Here is a 20,427-nt window from a genome sequence, read left to right as displayed (position 1 = left end):
CAATAACATAGAAAGGTGAATAAGTTATGACCAAAGAAAGAACTTAGCAAAACTGAAGGACCAGGTTGAGATGAGAGGAGTACTACCATTTCCTTGTCTTACAGGAACCAAGAATACAAAGTGTAACATTTTTATAAGATGATAACCATGATTTCAAATCTGTGATCCTTCTTTGGTTTTATTTGGTACATGCTAATTTTTACACTTCTTTCTAACTTTTTAATATGATTTGGCGCTGTGACTCCACCCAAATCTCACCTCAAATTTTAATTCTCGAAAGTTGAGGGCAGAACCTGGTGGGAGGTGACTGGATCATGGGGACAGTTTCTCCATGCTGTTCTCATGATAGTGAGTGAGTTCTCATGGGAGCTGATGGTTTTTTTGTTGTTTGTTTTTTTGAGATGGAGTCTCACTCTGTTGCCCAGGCTGGAGTGCAGCGGCACAATCCTGGCTCACTCCAACCTCCGCCTCCTGGGTTCAAGCGATTCTCCTGCCTCAGCCTCCCGAGTAGCTGGAATTACAGGTGCCCGCCACCATGCCCAGCTAATTTTTGTATTTTTAGTAGAGACAGGGTTCTGCCATATTGGCCAGGCTGGTCTTCAACTCCTGATCTCAGGTGATCCACCCACCTTGGCCTCCCAAAGTGCTGGGATTACAGGTGTGAGCCACTGTGCCTGGCCAATCTGATGGTTTTATAAGGGGCTCTTCCCCCTTTACTTATTCACTCTCTGTCACCTGTTGCCATGTAAGATGTATCTTTGCTTCTCTCTTGCCTTCCACCATGACAGTAGGTTTCCTGAGGCCTCCCCAGCCATGCAGAACTGTAAGTTATTTAAACTTCTTTCCCTTATACATTACCCAGTCTTGGGTATGTCTATTTTTTTTTTTTTTTGAGATGGAGTTTCGCTCTGTCGCCCAGGCTGGAGTGCAGTGGTGCAATCTCAGCCCACCGCAACCTCCGCCTCCCGGTTCAAGCAATTCTCCTCCCTCAGCCTCCCGAGTAGCTGGGATTACAGGTGCCCGCCACCATGCCTGGCTAAATTTTTTATCTTTAGTAAAGATGGGGTTTCTCCATGTTGGTCAGGCTGGTCTTAAACTCCTGACCTTAGGGGATCCGCCCACCTCAGCCTCCCAAAGTGCTGGGATTACAGGCGTGAGCCACTGTGCCCGGCCAGGTATGTCTGTATAGCACTGTGAGAACAGGCTGATACACTTTTATAATATCTTAAGGAAAATGGATAATTTTTGAGTTGTATAGAAAAATCATTTTTTAAAAAGTATAGAAAGACCCGAATTATTGGGTTATCTTTATTTTTACTCTTACATGTTTGGATAAATTCTTACTTTAAGATACTATACCATTTAATAAATATCTGCTGAACAATTTTTCTTTCTGTTAATGTATTCAATTATTTCTGTTTCCAAGATACAATTACAAAAAGATGCATTCAAACGCTGCCTCTGCCACTTACTAGCTGTATACAAATTGCTTATACTCTCTTTCCTTATCTGTAAAATTCAATTAAAAATATCCACCAACAGGGTTATTGTGCAGATTTAATTACATCACATATGTAAATAAATTTGTACAACATCTGGCACATACAAGGATTTGATAAATATGAACTATCTTTTCTACTTTTTGGTGACTCATTATTGTAAGATGCTCTGCTCCCAGTACCTACCTCGGTCTTCCATTTTCAATCTCATACAGGCCATTCTTGCTCTTTCTCTCAACATGCCCATCCTTTTCGTTAAACTTGGGAGAAAAATTACTTTCACTGTAATGAGAATACCAATGTAAAATAAGAAATAATGATTCAAAACTACCAACAGCTTAATAATGCAAGTCAATCTGTTATCCATAAGAAGTATTTCTGAAACAATAAATTTTTAAGGGTTAGTTTTTTTTTTTCACAAATCCATCTTATTCCTTCAAAACAATTTTTAAGGCAAAAAAAAGTTTTAACCAAAACACCACACAGTACAAAGATATATATTATTATTAAACTTACTAACCCCTCCAGGAAGGACTACCAGCAGAAGAGCTAGAGCTCCTACCTCATGCTACAAGAAGGTCTATTAGCAAGAAGGAATTGTTTGTGGGCACAATATGAAAACTATTTGCTCCCATGTAATTCCAAAAATAAGATTTCTTCTGATGATGTTTCTACTATTTCAAAATAATTTAAATTTCTTCAAATGCACACTGATTAATATTCTTATCAGAGTAAACCCACAAAGCAGTGAATTTGCCCCACAAGCTGCATAATAAATATGATGTAAATTAAAAACAGACATACTATGCTGGAAATGTTCTAGATCTTGATCTGGGCAGTGGTTACAGAGCTATGTAAATGTAAAATTTTGCTGAGCTGCACACCTTCACATGTAAGAAATGTGCACTTTACAGCCGGGCATGGTGGCTCACGCCTGTAATCCCAGCACTTTGGGAGGCCAAGGTGGGCGGATCACGAGGTCAGGAGATCAAGACCATCCTGGCTAACATGGTGGAACCCATCTCTACTAAAAAAATACAAAAAATTAGCTGGGCATGGTGGTGGGCACCTGTAGTCCCAGCTACTCGGGAGGCTGAGGCAGGAGAATGGCGTGAACCCAGGAGGTGGAGCTTGCAGTGAGCCGAGATGGCGCCACTGCACTCCAGCCTGGGCGACAGAGCGAGACTCCATCTCAAAAAATAAATAAATAAAATAAAAATAAAGAAATGCGCACTTTACTATATTTATATCATGCCACAAAAAAAATTATTTTTTCTTTCTTTCTTTTTTTTTTTTTTTGAGATGGAGTCTCGTTCTGTCACCCAGGCTGGAGTGCTGTAGCATTATCTTGGTTCACTGCAACTTCCAACACCCAGATTCAAGCGACTCTCCTGCCTCAGCCTGCTGAATAGCTGGGACTACAGGAACATGCCACTATACCCAGCTAATTTTTTATACTTTTGGTATACACAGGGTTTCATCATGTTTGCCAAGCTGGTCTCAAACTCCTGACCTCAAGTGATCCGCCCCGCCTCAGCCTCCCAAAGTGCTGGGATTACAGGCGTGAGCCACTGCGCCCGGCCCAACAAAAACATTTTTAAACAGACATAACTAAACTACTCTCCTCACCACTATAAAATCCCTGCCATAATTGCACTGACAGTGAATAAAGAGTTACATAGCACTGGATAGTTCATGGGCAGTTCTGACACAGGTTTCACTTTTTTCTTGCTTTAATTCCATTGAGTGAGCAAAGAAATATCTGTGGTCTGTTTGGGGAATAATTTCCAATTTCAATGATCCATACATTTTCTTAAGACTTCTAACCAATCTGCCATCTAACATGCAAATAAAAAGAATTAAATGATAAAAACCATGAAATTATAAAACCAGAGCTGCAATGCCCTTGGGACTCTAGAGATTCACCCTTTTAAAAAAATCACCAGGCGTGCCGGCTCATGCCTGTAATCCCAGCACTTTGGGAGGCCAAGGCCAGAAGGATCACCTGAGCTCAGGAGTTCGAGACCAGACTGGACGATACAGTGAGAACTCTTCTCTGCTAAAAATTTAAAAGTTAGCCAGGCATGGTGGCACACACCTGTAGTCCCACCTGCTCAGGAGGCTGAAGTGGGAGGATCACTTGAGCCCAGGAGATCAAGGCTGCAGTGAGCTATGATCACACCACTGCACTCCACCCTGGGTTAGAAAAGGAACATAAAGGGATGGGAAAAATGGGGAGATGATGGTCAAAGGGTACAAAGTTTCAGTTATGCAAAATGAGTAAGTTCTAGAGATCTAATGCACAGTGTGGTGACTACAGTTAATAATACTGTTCTTGTCCAGCCTGGACAATACAGTGAGACCCCATCTCTACTTTAAAATAAAATTAGCCAAGTATGGTGGAACATGCCCATAGTCCTAGCTACTCAGGTGGCTGAGGCAGGAGAATCACCTGAGCCCAGGAGTTCAAGGTTGGAGCAAGCTGTGATCACATCACTGTACCCCAGCCTGGGTGACAGAGAGAGAGAGCACCAGTCTCAAAAATAGTAATAATACAGTATTGTATACTTGAAACTCACTGAGAGTGGATCTCAACTCTTCTCACTACACACAAAAAAAAGGTAACCATGTAAGATTATTTTAAATGGCTTGATTGTTGTAATCACTTCACAATGTATATGTATGTCAAAATATCACATTGTACACCTTAAATATATATAGTTACTTGTCAATCATACATCAATAAAGCTGGAAAATATAAAAGAAACATAAACATAAAATGTTAATCAATGCGGCACTTCTATGAATTTAGTGAGAGCCCCTTCTCTCTCATTCTCCCCCTCTCACTCCCCTTTATCCATCCCTTTTCTATTTTTTCACACTGGTTTATCATCATCCTGTTCTTAGTAACCTGGAGAATTTTCCGAAAAATATTTTCACAAGTCTAGCTATGTTGGAAAATAACCATAAAGGATGTTCTATTGATAACCCAAATAGAACACATGAAAACAAATACCATCAGCTGTTATTTCAAAACAAATATAACAGTACCAGCTGTTATTTCATAACATATAGCTGATGTTATTTGTCATTTCAAATCAAAACAGATTTAACTATTTGGAAGTATCCTCAATAAAACCCCCAAAAGAATAAACAAATATGAACTGTTTATCTTTGGCAAGAATTCAAGCAAATGTGGAAACTGAGTTATAACACAGCTAAGCATGGATTGAAATTATTTTCAGGTGTCAAAAAGATACTTTACAAATAAAACCATTACCTTCTCTAAAAGTCTTATTCCCAGCTAACGCTGTCTTATTTGCTCACCTGATCTGAGGATCTGCCCACCTGGGTCCAGCCAAGACAGAGACTGCAGTGTATTCCACAGGGTTATAGTCTTGCCACTCAACAAGCCAGCCCACTTTCTCATTAGGAACCTGGCTTCGTTCAACTTTTGAACCTGGGTAAGGAGACGTCCGAGCCTTATTGTGAGAATTTTCTTTGGAACCATTAGAACCAGACATGACGTTGGTATTAAGGTGAAACCAAGAAGATGAAAACGAGTTTCTGGGGGAGAAAAAGAAAAACATTTTACATAAATACCAAAAACATATTAATTAAAGAACCTAGGCCGGGTGCAGTGGCTTACGCCTGTAATCCCAGCACTTTGTGAGGCCGAGGTGGGTGGATCACCTGAGGTTAGGGGTTCAAGACCAGCCTGACCAACATGGTGAAATGCCGTCTCTACTAAAAATACAAAATCAGTGGCGTATGCCTGTAATCCCAGCTACTTGGGAGGCTGAGGCAAGAGAATCACTTGAACCCAGAAGGCAGAGGTTGCAGTGAGACAACATCGCGCCATTGCACTCCAACCTGGGCAACAGGAGCGAAAACTCCATCTCAGAAAAAAAAGAACCTAATTCAAAGACCCAAAAACATACTTTCCAATTTCAAAAGCCTTTAAGAATCAGAAAATTCAAATATGATGCATATTAGTCTAAAGGTCCAACATCTATGAGAGATTATTTTCAAATATACATTTTTTTAACATACAGCTAAATCTTATTAGCTGGAACCCACTCACTGAATTTATTTTGGGCAAAAAAAAAAAGAAAAAAAAGGACACAAACTTACTTGTGTGCTATCTGTTGTGGAAGGGGAAGTTTGTTATGAAAACTCAAACCATAAAAACAAGTGTAGGCCAGGTGTGGTGGCTCATATCTGTAATCCCAACACTTTGGGAGGCTAAGGAGGGCAGATCACTTGAGGTCAGGAGTTCGAGACCAGCCTGCTCAACATGGTGAAACCCTGTCTCTACTAAAAGATACAAAAATTAGCCAGGTGTGGTGAATCCCAGCTACTCGGGAGGCTGGGGCAGGAGAACTGCTTGAACCCGGGAGGCGGAGGTTGCAGTGAGCCGAGATTGTGGCACTGCACTCCAGCCTGGGTGAAAGAGTGAAACTCCATCTCAAAAAAATATATATATATAAAAGAAAACTGTTTAAAGTCTATGTAAAGGAATATATTTTTTAAAAATCATCTATAGTCTAACATACACATAAAACGTATGGCAAAAATGGTTCAAAGGAAAAACAGGAAAATAGAAATTATTGAAAAATTTTTTACACTGAAAATGAACTAATGTAATATAATCTGAAGGTAGACTGTGGTAAATATACAAATTGTAACCTTTAGAGCAAAATTTAAATAAAATATACAGGCATGAAATAACTGGATAGCATATGCAAAAGAAAAACCAACTAACCTTCACCCTAACCACACAGCATATACAAAAATTTTTCATATCTCATCTTGCCTAAAAAGTTAAATGACTTCTCATTATTCTTAAAATAAAATACGAATTCTTGATGACCTTAAATTAGGACATCTAAAGTGTGAAAGGAGATTCTGAGGACATGGTAAAATTATGATAGCTCCTTTCCCCTGCTCTCACAATACCAGTCAATTTGCCCTTCTTAAGACAAATGATTGACGGGGCAAATATCCACTTGACCAAGGTTGTGGAATAAGTCAACAGCATGTGCCTCCTGATCTCATACAGTGAGAAGCATGCAACAGTCATTTGAGGTATTTCTCCCAAAAATATATGACATGAATCTGGACATTAGGAAACACAAGACAGACCCAGGTTAAGAGACATCTTACAGAATAAAGGTGTGTTCTCTCTAAATTGGTAAGGTCATGAAAGATAGAGAAAGGTGCAGGAACTCTTCCAGATAGATTAAGACTAAAAAGACATGACAATTAGAAGCAATCAATGATCCTGGATGGGCTGATGACCATAAAGGAAAAAATAAACATTGCAGGATAGGTAGTAAAGTTTGGATGGGGTTGTATAAATAATTTTAAAAGGTGAATTTTTTTAAAGTATCTATTTACTCCCAACAAAGAAAAACCCAGGACCAGATGGCTTTACTGATAAATTCTACCAAACATTTAAAGAAGAATCAACACCAATATTCCCTCAACTCTTCCAAAAACCTAAAGAGGAAGTAAACACTTCCAAACTCACTCTGAGGCCAGCATTATCCTGATACTAAAGCTTGACAAAGACACTATAAAAAAACTACAAACCATTATCTTTGATTAATACTGATGTGAAAATCCTCAACAAAATAATAACAAACAGAATTCAACAGCACATGAAAAGGATTATATGCCATGACCAAGGGAGACATTCTTGGAATCCAATGATGGTTCCATATAACGAAAATCAATCAACATAATGTATCACATTAACAAAATTTAAAAAAAAAACACACAATCTTCTTGATTGATGCAGAAAAATTATCTAACAAAATTCAGCACCCTTTCATGATTTAAGAATATTCAACAAACTAGGAATAGAAGGAAATTACTTCAACATAATAAAGGCCATATATGAAAAGCCCACAGCTAATGGTGTGAAGGTGAAAGACTGAAAGTTTTTCCTCTAAGATCAGGAACAAGACAAGGATGTTCACTTTAATCAATATAACACTGGAAGTTCAGCCAGAGCAATTAGGAAAGAAATAGAAGTTCTAGCCAGAACAATTAGGAAAGAAAAAAAAAGGAAAAGGTATCCACATTGGAAAGGAAGAAGTAAAACTGGTTGAGCATCCCTAATCCAAAAATCCAAAATCAGAAATTTTTTGAGTGCTGATATGATGCCACAAATAGAAAATTTCACACCTGGCTTCATGTAATGGGTCACAACCAAAACTGTTTCAGGCACAAGTTTAAAATACTGTATAAGAGTATCTCCAGGCTACCTGTTTAAAGTATATATAAAACATAAATGAATTTTGTGTTTAGACTTGAGTCCCATCTCCAAGACATCTCATTATGTGTATGCGAATATTCCAAAACCTGAAATCCAAACCGCTCTGGTCTCAAGCATTTTAGATAAGGGATACTCAACCTGTATTTACACATCGCATGATGTTTTATGTAGAAAACCCAAGATAATTCATGAAAAAACTGTTAGAACTAATAAATGAATTCAGCAAAGTTGCAAGGTATGAATCAACACACAAAAATGGTTACATTAAAAAACACTAACAGGCTGGGTGCACTGGCTCATGCCTGTAATCTCAGCACTCTGGAAGGCAGAGGCTAGTGGATCACCTGAGATCAGCAGTTCAAGACCAGCCTGGCCAACATGGCAAAACCCTGTCTCTACTAAAAATACAAAAATTAGCCGGGCATGGTGATGTGTGCCTGTAATCCCAGCTACTCGAGAAGCTGAGGCAGGAGAATCGCTTAAACCCCAGAGGCAGAGGTTGCAGTAAGCCGAGATCGAGGCTCCATCTCAAAAACAAACAAACAAACAAACAAAGCACTAATAATTAACAATCCAAAAGGAACATTAAGAAAATTCTACTTACAATAGCATAGAAAAGAATAAAATACTTAGGAATAAACTTAAGGAAGCAAAACTCTTATACACTGAATACCACAAAATACTGCTAAAAGAAATTAAAGACACCAATAAATAAAAAGACATCCTATGTTCATTGACTGGAAAAAAATATTAAGATGTCAATACTACTCAAAGTTATCTGCAGATTCAATGCAATCTCTGTCAAAATCCCAATGATGTTTTTCCAGAAAGAGAAAATTCTACCTTAAAATTCATATGGAATCTCAAGGAACCCCAAATAGCCAAGACAATCTTGAAAGGGAGAAACAAGTTCAAGGTCTCACACTTACTACACAGCTATAGTAATCCCAACACTGAGATACTGGCATACGGAAAGACATATAGACTAGTGGAATAGAAGTAGAACCCAGAAATAAATCCTCACAATAATTTTTGACAAAGGTACCAAGACCATTTCAACAGGGAAAGGGCAGTCTTTTCAACAAATGGTGCTGGGAAAACTGGATATTCACATGCAAAAGTAGTATGAAGTTTGACCTTTACCTTTCACCATATAAAAACATTAATTAAAAGTGGGTCAAAGACCTAAACATAAGACCTAAAATGATCAAAATCTTAGAGGAACACATGCTGACAAAATTTCATGACACTGGATTTGGCAATGATTTTCTGGATATGACACCAAAAGTACAAGCAACAAGAGAAAAAATTGGTAAGCTGGACTACATATTACATCAAGATGAAAAACTTCTGGGTATCAAAAGACACAATCAAGAGTGAAAAAGCAACCCATGGAACAGGAGAAGATACTTGGTAATCACATGTCTGATAAGGGGTTGGTTATATCCAGAATATAGAAAGAACTCCTACACACAACAACAACAAAACAACCCAATTTAAAAACGGGCAAAGGACTCCAATAGACATTTCTCCAAAGAAGATATACAAATGGCCAATAAGCACACGGAAAGATGCTCAATATCACTAATTATTAGACAAAAGCAAGTCAAAACCACAATGAGATACTGCCTCAGACCCATTAGAATGATCACTATCAAAAAAACAATACAGAAAATAAGTATTGGCAAGGATGTGGAGAAATTTACTTGCTAATAAAAAAATGACATCAAACAATTTGTATTTCTGTAAGGCATTGCTGAAAAAAGATTCAGTAAAGTCCTATAATATGGTACTATTTTTATAAAGCAATGACATAAAAAATAAATAAGTATATTTCAGTGCATGTATATAATGTATTAGTTTTCTACTGAAGCCACAACAAATCACCACAAATTCAATGACTTAAGACAATAAAAATTCATTGTCTTACAGTTTTGTAGGTTAGAAGTCCAACACAGGTCTCACTCAGCTAAAGACAATTTATCAGCAGGGCTGCATTCCTCTCTGGAGGCTCAAGAGAAAAATCCATTTGCCATACTTTCCCAGCTTCTAGAGGGAATCCTCATTCCACCTGCATTCTGTGGCTCATGGCCCCCTTCCATCATCTTCAAAGCCAGCAACATAGAAATCTCTGACCATTTATTAGTAATCATATCTTTGATCACGGCCAGGCCATTTTTTAAGGACTCTCAATTAAATCAGGCGCACCTTCCAGGATGCTCTCCCCATCTCAAAGTCCTTAACCTTAACCACCTCTGCACTCTCTTTTGCTATGTAAGGCAACATATACACAGGTTCCAGGTATCAGGATGTGGACATACTTGGGGGGCCATTATTCTGCTTACCACAACTGTCTCTACTATTTACTATATAAACATATATAGAAGGAGCCATATAATCAGGTTCTTAATATGGGCTAGGAAATAAGGTGCTGATGTGAAGAGAAGTAGAGGCAAACAGGAAGAGGGAAAAGAAAGGAAGAAGAACGAAAAGAAAAGGGAGGGGGAAAGGGGAGTACAGGAGAGAAGAAAAAGGAGATGAGGGGGAAAGAAGAGACAGTGGCAAAGATGGGGAGGAAAAGGGGAGAGAGAAAAGGAGAAAAGGAAAGGGAGTTGCAAGAAAGGATAAGAAAAAAAAGAACAAGAAAGAAAAATTTAAAAAGGATAAGAAATAAAACTGAAGAAAAAGGAGAAAAGGAAACAAGGAAAAAAAGAGAAGGAAAAAAGACTACCCAAATATACCAAATAAAGTGAGGTATGCCTGATCAAATGTATGCAATTAGGGCAAATTACATAATTATATATCTATAAAAAGAAACTTCTCAGTGGGGCACGGTGGCTCACGTCTGTAATCTCAACACTTTGGGAGGCCAAGGCAGGGGGACTGCTTGAAGCTAGGAGTTCAAGACCACCCTAGGTGAGACAGTGAGACCCTTATCTCTACAAAAAATTTTAAAAGTTAGCCAGGCATGGTGGTATGTGCCTGTAGTTGCCGCTACTCAGGAAGCTGAGGTGGGAGGATCTCCTGAGTCCAGGAGGTCAAGGCTGCAGTGAACCATGATCATGCCACTGCACTCCAGCCTGGGCAACATAGTGAGATCCTGACTCATTAAAAAAATAAGAAACTTTTTAAATTAAAATTCTTAACCTGACTTACAAGAACTGCTTACTAGACTTCCTCCTGGTCCCTCTTCGGTGTATATAGTGTAAACATGTACCTACCATTAGGTATCATACGCAAGTTTCACTGCCCTAAAGGCAGTGAATTTTATGTGTACAATTCCATAAGAGTTGATGCATGTCATTATACATTTATCCAAACCATAAAGTACAAGACCAAGAGTAAACCCTGACATAAACCACAGGACTTTGGGTGATAAAGCGTCAATGTAGGTTCAATTTTAACAAACGTATGGCTCCGTGGCTCTGTGGGGATGTTGACAGTGCGGGAGGCTATGCATGGGTGGAGGTAGGAGGTATACAGGATATCTCTTATCTTTAGCTCAATTTTGGTGTGAACCTAAAAACTGCTCTAAAAAAATGACTATTTTTTAAAGTCCTCTGTGCTACCCCAATTCATCTAACTCCTGATCTTTTTACTGTCTCCACAGTTCTGCCTTCAAGAATGCCATATAGTTGGAATCATACAGCCTTTCCTTCAGTTAATAATATGCATTTAAGATTCCTCCATGTCTTTTCATGGCTTGATAGCTCATTTCTTCTTAGCACTAAATAATATCCCATTGTCTGGATGTACCGCAGTTTATTTATCCATTTACCTACTGAAGAACATCTTGGTTGCTTCCAAGTTTTGGCAGTTATGAATAAAACTGCTATAAACATCCGTGTGCAGGTTTTTGTGTGGACATAAATTTTCAATTCATTTGGGTAAATACCAAAGAGTGTGATTGCTGAATTATAAGTGTTGAGTTCTGTAAGAAACTGACAAACTCAGTTGGATTTTTAACTGGTTTCATTCTTTCCTATTCTTGTGTGTCTACAGTTTTATATACTATTCAAGCTGTTCTCTTTCATCACATTTAAAGACTCTGTAACAATGACTATTTCATTTTACACTCACTTTACATCTGTAAAGTGTTGTAAAACACCCAAAAATGAGGGAAAACCTAACTAATAAAGAAGTTAATATCCCCAGACGGGCTGAAAACTAGTGTAACGTGAGCGAGTATTTGATTTGTGACTAACTTTACTAAAAGCAGTAGGTTCAGTCACTTTCATATTATGACGACTTTCTTGCCTCAGCTGCCACAGTTTAGGAAACCTACACAATGAATATTCTGAAAATAAAGTCTCCCTCACTCACCTTAAACCCATACTCAATAAAAAATGAATACATATATGAAACACATTTATCAAAATTAGCAAACAGACTTCAGGTGTTTTAAAAAGCAAAATTTTAACATATGGAACCCTAATCTCTAACTGAACCCTATTACAAAATGAGTTATGTTTCATAGTTTGGGAGTAGGGCAAGAAAAAAGTTAAGGCCATTAATTAAATACCCAACAGGAAACACTAATCCTGTTCCACTCCATCCCACCCACGTACCAAAAATGTTTAAATAACTTAAGGCTCTTTGTTCCCCGATTTAGCAATAAAATGTTTATGGAATTCCACAAATCTACCTACTTGACCAGGCAGATTTACACACTGGATTATTTACTTTTCTAAAACAAATTTAATTGTGCAAAAATTCAGGCTATACATCTTATCACATCAAGAAGTGCTAACACTGCTATCTATATATGCTATTTAAATGTGATACACTGTAAGGTACCAGAAAAAAGAATACTTGTAATACACACATATACAGCCTAGACCTTTGTATTGTATTATTGAACAAGTGCAAGAAATATATTTGGCCTAGCAAATGGGAACTAAGTAGCTGATAAGGTCCATTTACATGGCAAAAACCAATTCTTAAGACTGGTAAACTTTTAAAAATGCAATACTGACATGGTGCTTTGAAATAAAATCTGCAACAATCATTGTCATAATCACACCTAAATGTATACAGTGATTGCTATGTGTAAGACAGTGTTCTAAGCACTGTAAATTAACTCACTTGATCCTCACAACTGAGTTCAGGTACTTTTTTTTTTTTTTAACTTTTTTTTTTTTTTTTGAGACAAGGCCTCACTCTGTTACCCAGGCTGGCATGCATTGGTACAATCATGGCTCACTGCAGTCTCGACCTCCCAGGCTCAAGCAATCCTCCTACCTCAGCCTCCTGAGTAGGTGGGACTACAGGCACGTGCTACCACACCCGGCTTTTTTTTTGGTTTAGTTTTTTGTGTTTTTTTTGGCAAGGGAGTCGTTTGGTAAATCGGGTAGGCTGAGCAACTCCCAATTTTGTTTATTTTTTTGTCAAGATGGGGTCTCACTCTATGTTGCCCAGGCTGGTCCTGAACTCCTAGGCTCAAGCAATCTTCCTGCCTCGGACTTCCAAAGTGCTGAGATTACAGGTGTGAGCCTCCACACCAGGCCATATTATCCTTTTTCAATTTTTTTTTTAATAAATAAGAACATTAAGGCCAGGCGCAGTGGCTCACGCCTGTAATCCCAGCACTTTGGGAGGCCGAGGCAGGCGATCGCAAGGTCAGGAGTTCAAGAACAGCCTGGCCAACATAGTGAAACCCCGTCTCTACTAAAAGTACAAAAAAATTAGCTAGGCATGGTGGCAGACGCCTGTAATCCTAGCTACTCAGGAGGCTGAGGCAGGAGAATCGCTTGAACCCTGGAGGCGCAAGTTGCAGAGAGCCAAGATTGCACCACTGCACACCAGCTGGGGCGACAGTGAGAGACTGTCTCAAAAAAAAAAAAAAAAGGAAATAAGAACATTAAGACCCAGAGAGGTAAATAAGTTTACCAAGGTCACACAATTGAGAGTAGAAATCAGCATCCAAACCTAGGCAAGCTGTCTTAGAATTCCAGGCTCTTAACACTATGTTTTACTATCTCTATTTCATTTTTAGTTCATTCATATGTTTTATGCATTCACAGGAATAAAACAATATTCTACACACGTCACCAGTAGATCCTTCTGGAAGATTTGTATGTTGTGGTATGTAAAAGCATTCACTACATCTTTGTAATATACTACCTTTTTTCTAGAAAATGTACATTTGATGACTGGGAGCAGTGTCTCACACCTACAATCCCAGAACTTCAGGAGGCCAAGGCAGGAGGATCACTTGAGCCCAATAGTTTGAGACCAGCCTGGGCAACATAGGGAGACCCATCTCTACAAACAATAAATAAATTTTTAATTAGCCAGGCCTGGTAGTGCGCACCGGTAGTACCAGATACTCAGGATGCTGAGCTGGGACAATCATTGAGCCCAGGAAGTTGAGACTGCAGTGAGTCATGATCACATCACTGCACTCCAGCCTAGGTGACAGAGCAAGAAAAAAAGAAAATGAACATTGGAAACCTTCTAGTAATCACAAAAACTAAGTGCAAAACTGTCACTTTCTGGGTTTTTCCAAATTATCAAAGACTGGTAAAATTCTTTTTTTTTTTTTTTTTTTTTTAAAGAGACAGGGTCTTGGCCAGGCGTGGAGGCTCACACCTGTAATCACCAGCACTTTGAGAGGCCAAGGCAGACAGATTGCCTGAGGTCAGGAGTTCAAAACCAGCCTGGCCAACATGGTGAAACCCCGTCTCTACTAAAAATATAAAACTTAGCCAGGCATGGTGATGGGCGCCTGTAATCCTAGCTATTAGGGAGGCTGGGGCAGGAGAATCACTAGAACCTGGGAGGCGGAGGTTGCAATGAGCCAAGATCACGCCACTGCACTCCAGCCTTGGCAACGAGAGCAAGACTCCATCTCAAAAAAAAAAAAAAAAAAAAAAGGAAAAGAACACTAGGGACAGGCTCTTGCTGTGCCACTCAGGCTGGAATGCAGTGATGCGATCATAGCTTACCACAGCCTCAAACTCAACTCCTGAGCTCAAGCAATCCTACTGATCACTTAGTAGTCTCTGAGCCTACTCTGATCCTACTGATAGTGAGGACTACACATGCATGCCACCAGGCCCCGTTTTTTTTTTTAGAGACAAGGGTCTTGCTAAGTTGCCTAGACTGGTCTCAAACTCCTGGCCTCACACGATCCTCCTGCCTCAGCCTCCCAAAGCACTGGGATTACAGGTGTTAGCCACTGTGCGTGGCCATAAAATTCTTTTTTTGTTTTTCTTGAGACATTGTATCACTCTGTCACCCAGAATGGAATGCAGTGGCATGATCTCAGCTCACTGCAACCTCCACCTCCCCGGTTCAAGCTTTTCTGCCACATTAGTTACCAGGTACTTGGCACATTTGTTAACTGTTGGCTTTTTCTTTCAAGTCAGTACAGTCTCTGGTTCTGGATATACCTGCCTCATGTAGGGTTCCCAGAGTTACAAAAACGAAGAATAACTGCCAAGCAACTTTACATTGTTCTGCTGGCATCTAACAAAAAGAGCATTAGAGATTTCCAGAGAGCACACACGTGTATTCCTTCCTTCCTCAAATCCCACTAAAATAAGATAAAGATAAAAGGAAATAAAATCCATACCAGGAGAAGGAATAAATGCCACCAGTGAATGACAGATGGTAACCAACTTCAGGAAAATTAAAAGTAGTTGGAATATTGACCTACAAACCAGAGCAGGACAAAGTAAAATAAGAATATGCACCAAGGCCGGGCGCAGTGGCTCACGCCTGTAATCCCAGCACTTTGGGAGGCCGAGACTGGCAGATCACGAGGTCAAGAGTTCAAGACCAGATCAGCCTAACCAAGATGGTGAAACCCTGTCTCTACTAAAAATACAAAAAAATTAGCCGGGCGTGCGAGTGCCAGTAATCTCAGCTACTCAAGAGGCTGAGGCAGAAGAATCGCTTGAACCCAGGAGGCGGAAGTTGCAGTGAGCCGAGATCGCGCCACTGCGCTCCAGCCTGGGCGACAGAGCGAAACTCCTTCTCAAAAAAAAAAAAAAAAACGCACCAAAAGGTTAGGGAGAAATGCTATTCCTACAAGCTGAGCCGAGCTAGAGGTTTCAAGCTTGAAGTCAGTGGGCCCAAGGATCATAAACTGGCAGCGCGACAATAACCATGGAAATCACTCAGTCCTCCTCCCTCCCCAATCTCCAAGCAAAAAGTCCAAAATAGTTATGTTTGTCTCCAAGATAAAATCAAAAGTTTTTTAGAAATGAAGGGGTAGGACCCCTACTGTGAATACTGGTGTTAAGAGTACACAGCAGAAACTTAGCCTTAATAATTTTACAGTTCACACTGAGGAAATAAACAGCTATACTCTGTAGAGAAGTTGCTCCACCACTACTGCAAAGCCTGAAGCAAAAGGCAGGTTCCCAGTCTACCCATCTGGTACCTGCTCACATGCCCTCAACTGAAACCTTCCTATCTAGGCAACCTGGTACAGAGCCAAAAGTCAATTAGCGACCCATGTACTGAAAACAAGACCTATTACTCATATTAATCAAAATATAGACAGATAACCAGTGCCCATCACATGTTCGAGAAAAAGCAACAGAAGGAAACAGGACCAAAAAGACACAGAACAATTGACCAACAGTAAGTACATTATTTAGGAAATAGATATTTTTTCTAATTATCATCTTTGTAGATTCAAGACTTTTAATATCTATAAAATAAGAAAAGACTGCTGCACCTAGGACCCTGTGTTTACTAACTCAAAGAATAAAAACTGGAGAAGGGAAGAACAGAAGGAGGCAGTGTAAGACACCATAAATCCCTAAATTTATCCACAATAGACAAATTATAAAAAAAAAAAGGAGGTAGATAGTAAATATAATATATTGTCCACCCTGGAAAGGGGACAGGGGGAATAGTGATTTTACTTTTCATTTTACATTTTCAAGTTGTTTTAACTAAGTACATGTATTAATACTAATAATAATGTTTTAAGTATTAACCATAAAAAAATGGCACGGGACACCACCACCCCAAACAATTGCTATTTAAACTCTCTCGTGATACTAACAATGATTTACGGAGGATGGCAAATTTCAAAATCAGAGGTCAAGAAGGGTCCCTGCCACTCGTTTTCCTCAAAAGGCAGAGAAAACATTTTAGAGCCTTTTTGAAAACTTGTATATGACTATAAAAACCCGGGAGGCAAAGCAAAGCCTACAGAAAACGCCAGAAAAAAAAGCTGCTTCCCACCCCCAACTCAAGGTCTAGGGCAAAGGAGCCGGTAGTAGGAGGGTGGAATACCTGAACGCCGGGATGCCGCGGCAGCCCGAGGACCTGATAGTCACAGAGGCCAAGGCCAGAGAGAGAGACACCGCGGCTAAAGCCTTTCCCAGGAGGCGTCTGGCCATCAGCGCCCCGAGGGCGGCTTTGCGATGCTAGGTCGCTCTTAGTTGGTGCCTCCGCCTCCCCACACCCCACAGCTCCGAGTCCCGGCCGCGGGTATCTGATGGGCACTAGGACCTGTCTGCCGTTGGGTTCCCGAACGGGAGTAGCTGTGCCTATCTATAAATCACAGATCAAGAGCCCTCCCACGATAAGAGTCCACCGCTTTCCCCAGTGCATCGAGAAAAATCCAGACCAGCACGTGACGCCGAAGCCCCCAGCGCCAGCTGCCTGGGGGAACCGCGGCCACGAACCTCGTAACTTTCTCTGTGCATAATGGCGCTTTACGGCCGCGCCGCAAAGCAAAGGTCGTGCGTTGCCGGCTTCGCAGCGCCTTCCTTCGACTTCCTAGTCTGCGCAGGCTTACTTGAGGACGCAGGGAGCTACCAAGAAAGTGTCAGAGGAAAGGAAACGTGAAACAGACGAGGAACTGGAACGGGAATAGGTGGGAAAGAAGCCAAGGGGTTTGAGAGAGACTTGCTGCCCTGGGTTTTTGTTTTTTGAGACAAGAGTCTGGCTCTGTCGCCCAGGCTGGAGTGCAAGGGCGCGATCTTAGCTCATTGCCGCCTCAACCTCCTGGGCTTAAGCGAGTCTCCTGTCTCAGCCCCCGGCGTAGCTGGGACTACCGGCACACACCGCCATACCTGGCTAATTTTTGTATGTTTTGTAGCGACAGATTTTTGCCATGTTGCCCAGGCTGGTCTCCAACTCTCAAGCTCAAATAATCCAACTGTTTGGGCCTCCCAAAGTGCTGAGGTTACAGGCCTCAGCCAACGCGCCTGGCCCTGTCCTAGTTTTTTTAGGGAGTAAGTTGTTGCGGAAGGACGCAGGTCTTGGCCATATTTTGAATAATACTTGGTTATGGGAATGAAACCGCTTTTGCAAAATTATGACTGATTTGGGAGGCCGAGGCGGGATCACTTTCGGTCAGGAGTTCAAGACCAGCCTGGCCAACGTGGTGAAACCTCGTCTCTACTAAAAATACAAAAATTAGCTGGGCATGGTGGTAAACGCGCCTGTAGTCCCAGCTACTCAGGAGGATGAAGCAGGAGAATCGCTTGAACCCGAGAGGTGGAGGTTGCAGTGAGCCGACGTCGCACCACTGCACTCCACCCTGGGCGACAAGAGTGAAACTACGTATCAAAAAAAAAAAAAAAAACCCTGCTCCCTGAATGCACAAGGAGACTGATTTGAGTAATAATAAAACTCCGGTCTCCCACACAGCTGGCTCTGCATGAATTACTCTTTCTCTATGGCAATTCCCCTGTCTTGATGAATCAGCTCTGTCTAGGAAGCGGGAAAGGTGAACCCCTTGGGCGGTTACAGCAAGAGGAGATAGTCCAGAGACTCAGCGCTCGTATCTTGAAGCGTTTCTTGGTTTTTTGTTTTTGTTTTGTTAACCAAGTTGTCTGCTCCAATTGCTGGATTTCATTCACAAGGCTTTGCTAGGACCAGCTGTGGCCCTTGGAAACTCGTGGAGGAGAAAAGCTATGAAAATAGGCACACATGCTGGAGGAGGAACAGAGGGCAACACCCATAATACTGGATAATAAACTTGAGAGGGAAAAATTAGCCAAACCGACAAACAAAGTTGGAAACCCAGACTGTCCAAAGCAGCTTGTAATCAGGCTTACCTCATTTATATTAGCTTATTGATGTGGCAAATATTTGACTTTTACTGAGATGATCCGCTGTTTCTGTGGTGTGGTTCCAATACACCGACGTTACAAAACTTTGACCATCTTAAAAGCCAGATTAATCAAATTTTAACAACCATTGTTCTGAAAACTGCAGAACTCTTGACAGGTATTGACTGTTCAAACTACACTGTCAACCTAGACGCTGAGGCACGAAATAGAATTTAAAGCATTTAGCCAAAGTGAGGACAGCTGCCCAGAAGACCCAGACCCAAGTAACCTTAAATGTGAACTCCTGTCCACCTTTGTTACAATCAGGTTTTTAAAGGCAAAAAGGGGACAGGGAGTTGACTGATACAAAGTTGTAAAGAATTACTGGTTTGTAGAAATAGCATTGGTTAGTGGTTGGCTATACGTTAAGCTATAGGGTGCGAGTTACAGTGTCCAGTGTACCATTATTAGGTTAATTTTTAGCTACTTGTGGCTATAGCAAGCAGTTTAAAGAGATGAATGCATAACAAAGTGGGGAGTAGGATGTAATTGCTGTCTCATTTTAATGTCTCTCTGGGCCTGATAATTTAAAAGGATTCACCTTCCTCATATAAAAGTTCTTTTCTCGGCACTGAGAGATTTGATTATACTCTAGCATAGCTTCCAGTAGCTTAAGGCTTTGTCCCTAGGCTGACCTCAGATCCCGTTAAAATGCTTCCCTGAAATCAAAACTCAATGCCTGGAGAATTTACTGTTTGTTCCAGCCAAAACTTGATGATAGGCAGATAGGTCCCTGAACCCCTTCTTAGAGCAGTCACTTTAGAAAGCTTGTTTCTCTACCCTTGGTGATGTAAGTCTACCACCCAACACAGTTTCCTCAAAGACTTGGGAGCCATCTCTTTGAAATGCAAATATTCAGAAAGATAACTCACTCTAGCTCCTAGTCCCTATACAAGACCGGTACCTTGCTTTAGCTAGCACCACTGCCTCCTATCATAAAGATAGAAGTTTGTTTCTCCTCTGGATAAGAGCCAGTTAACAAACCCAAATGGCCTAATCACATCAATCAACAAACCACCGTGCCCCCCTGCCACCCCCCAAAACTTAAGATCCTTTTGTGCCTTTCCTTTTTGCATACCACAGCCTTTTGTTTCAGGGAAGTGTGGGATTAGTTTGTATTACACTCTCTTCCCTATTGGACTAGCATCACTGAATAAAGTCTGTCCTTACTGCTTTAACTAGTGTCCAGCTTTGTTTATTTTGACTGCTTTCTCAGGTTGAGAAGTACTATTATTGAAATGTGCATTTTAAAGATAAATATCAGTACTCGGCTTCCTCTGGTCAGATAAACTTTGCTCTCAGTGTTGTTAATCACTGCTTAAACTGGAAATGTATTAGACCGGCTCTGTTCATCAAGTTCAGTGTGTCCAAAGTCTGTTGACAAATTAGTCACGAGAGAAGACAGGAGAAAAGCAGTGAGTTACAAAGTCAACAATCAAAGAAAGGGAGCAACAGAAAGTAGTTCTCACAGGAAGCTCCTCAGACCCTAGTCTTATAACTCCATATTCCCTAAGGGGAGGCTAGCGTGAACTTAGTTTGATGAACCTGTGCAAACAACTGT

General features: G+C 40.5%; 1 protein-coding gene across 3 annotated transcripts in view; it reads right to left on the bottom strand.

Annotated features, from left to right (window-relative positions):
• NUDT9 (nudix hydrolase 9) overlaps positions 1–20,036 on the bottom strand; it is a 38,348-nt gene extending 18,312 nt beyond the window's left edge. Inside the window, exons 1-3 of one of the 3 annotated variants that reach the window (XM_008963644.4) lie at positions 17,433–20,036; positions 4,827–5,066; positions 1,686–1,781 (exon numbers count right to left, since the gene is read on the bottom strand). In XM_008963644.4, the coding sequence (XP_008961892.1) occupies positions 1,686–1,781; positions 4,827–5,023 (293 nt within the window). In that variant the 5' untranslated portion in view covers positions 5,024–5,066; positions 17,433–20,036. Of the gene's footprint in view, positions 1–1,685; positions 1,782–4,826; positions 5,067–17,037 lie in introns of all 3 variants that reach the window. The other 2 variants (XM_003811260.6, XM_003811262.5) reach the window with 2 other exon arrangements.
• Between the last annotated feature and the right edge of the window lie 391 nt (positions 20,037–20,427).

The sequence above is a fragment of the Pan paniscus genome, chromosome 3 (genome assembly GCF_029289425.2).
Source record: "Pan paniscus chromosome 3, NHGRI_mPanPan1-v2.0_pri, whole genome shotgun sequence".
NCBI lineage: Eukaryota > Metazoa > Chordata > Mammalia > Primates > Hominidae > Pan > Pan paniscus.
The sequence above is the reverse complement of the archived record's forward strand: the minus strand, read 5'-3'. Positions and strand labels throughout refer to the sequence as shown.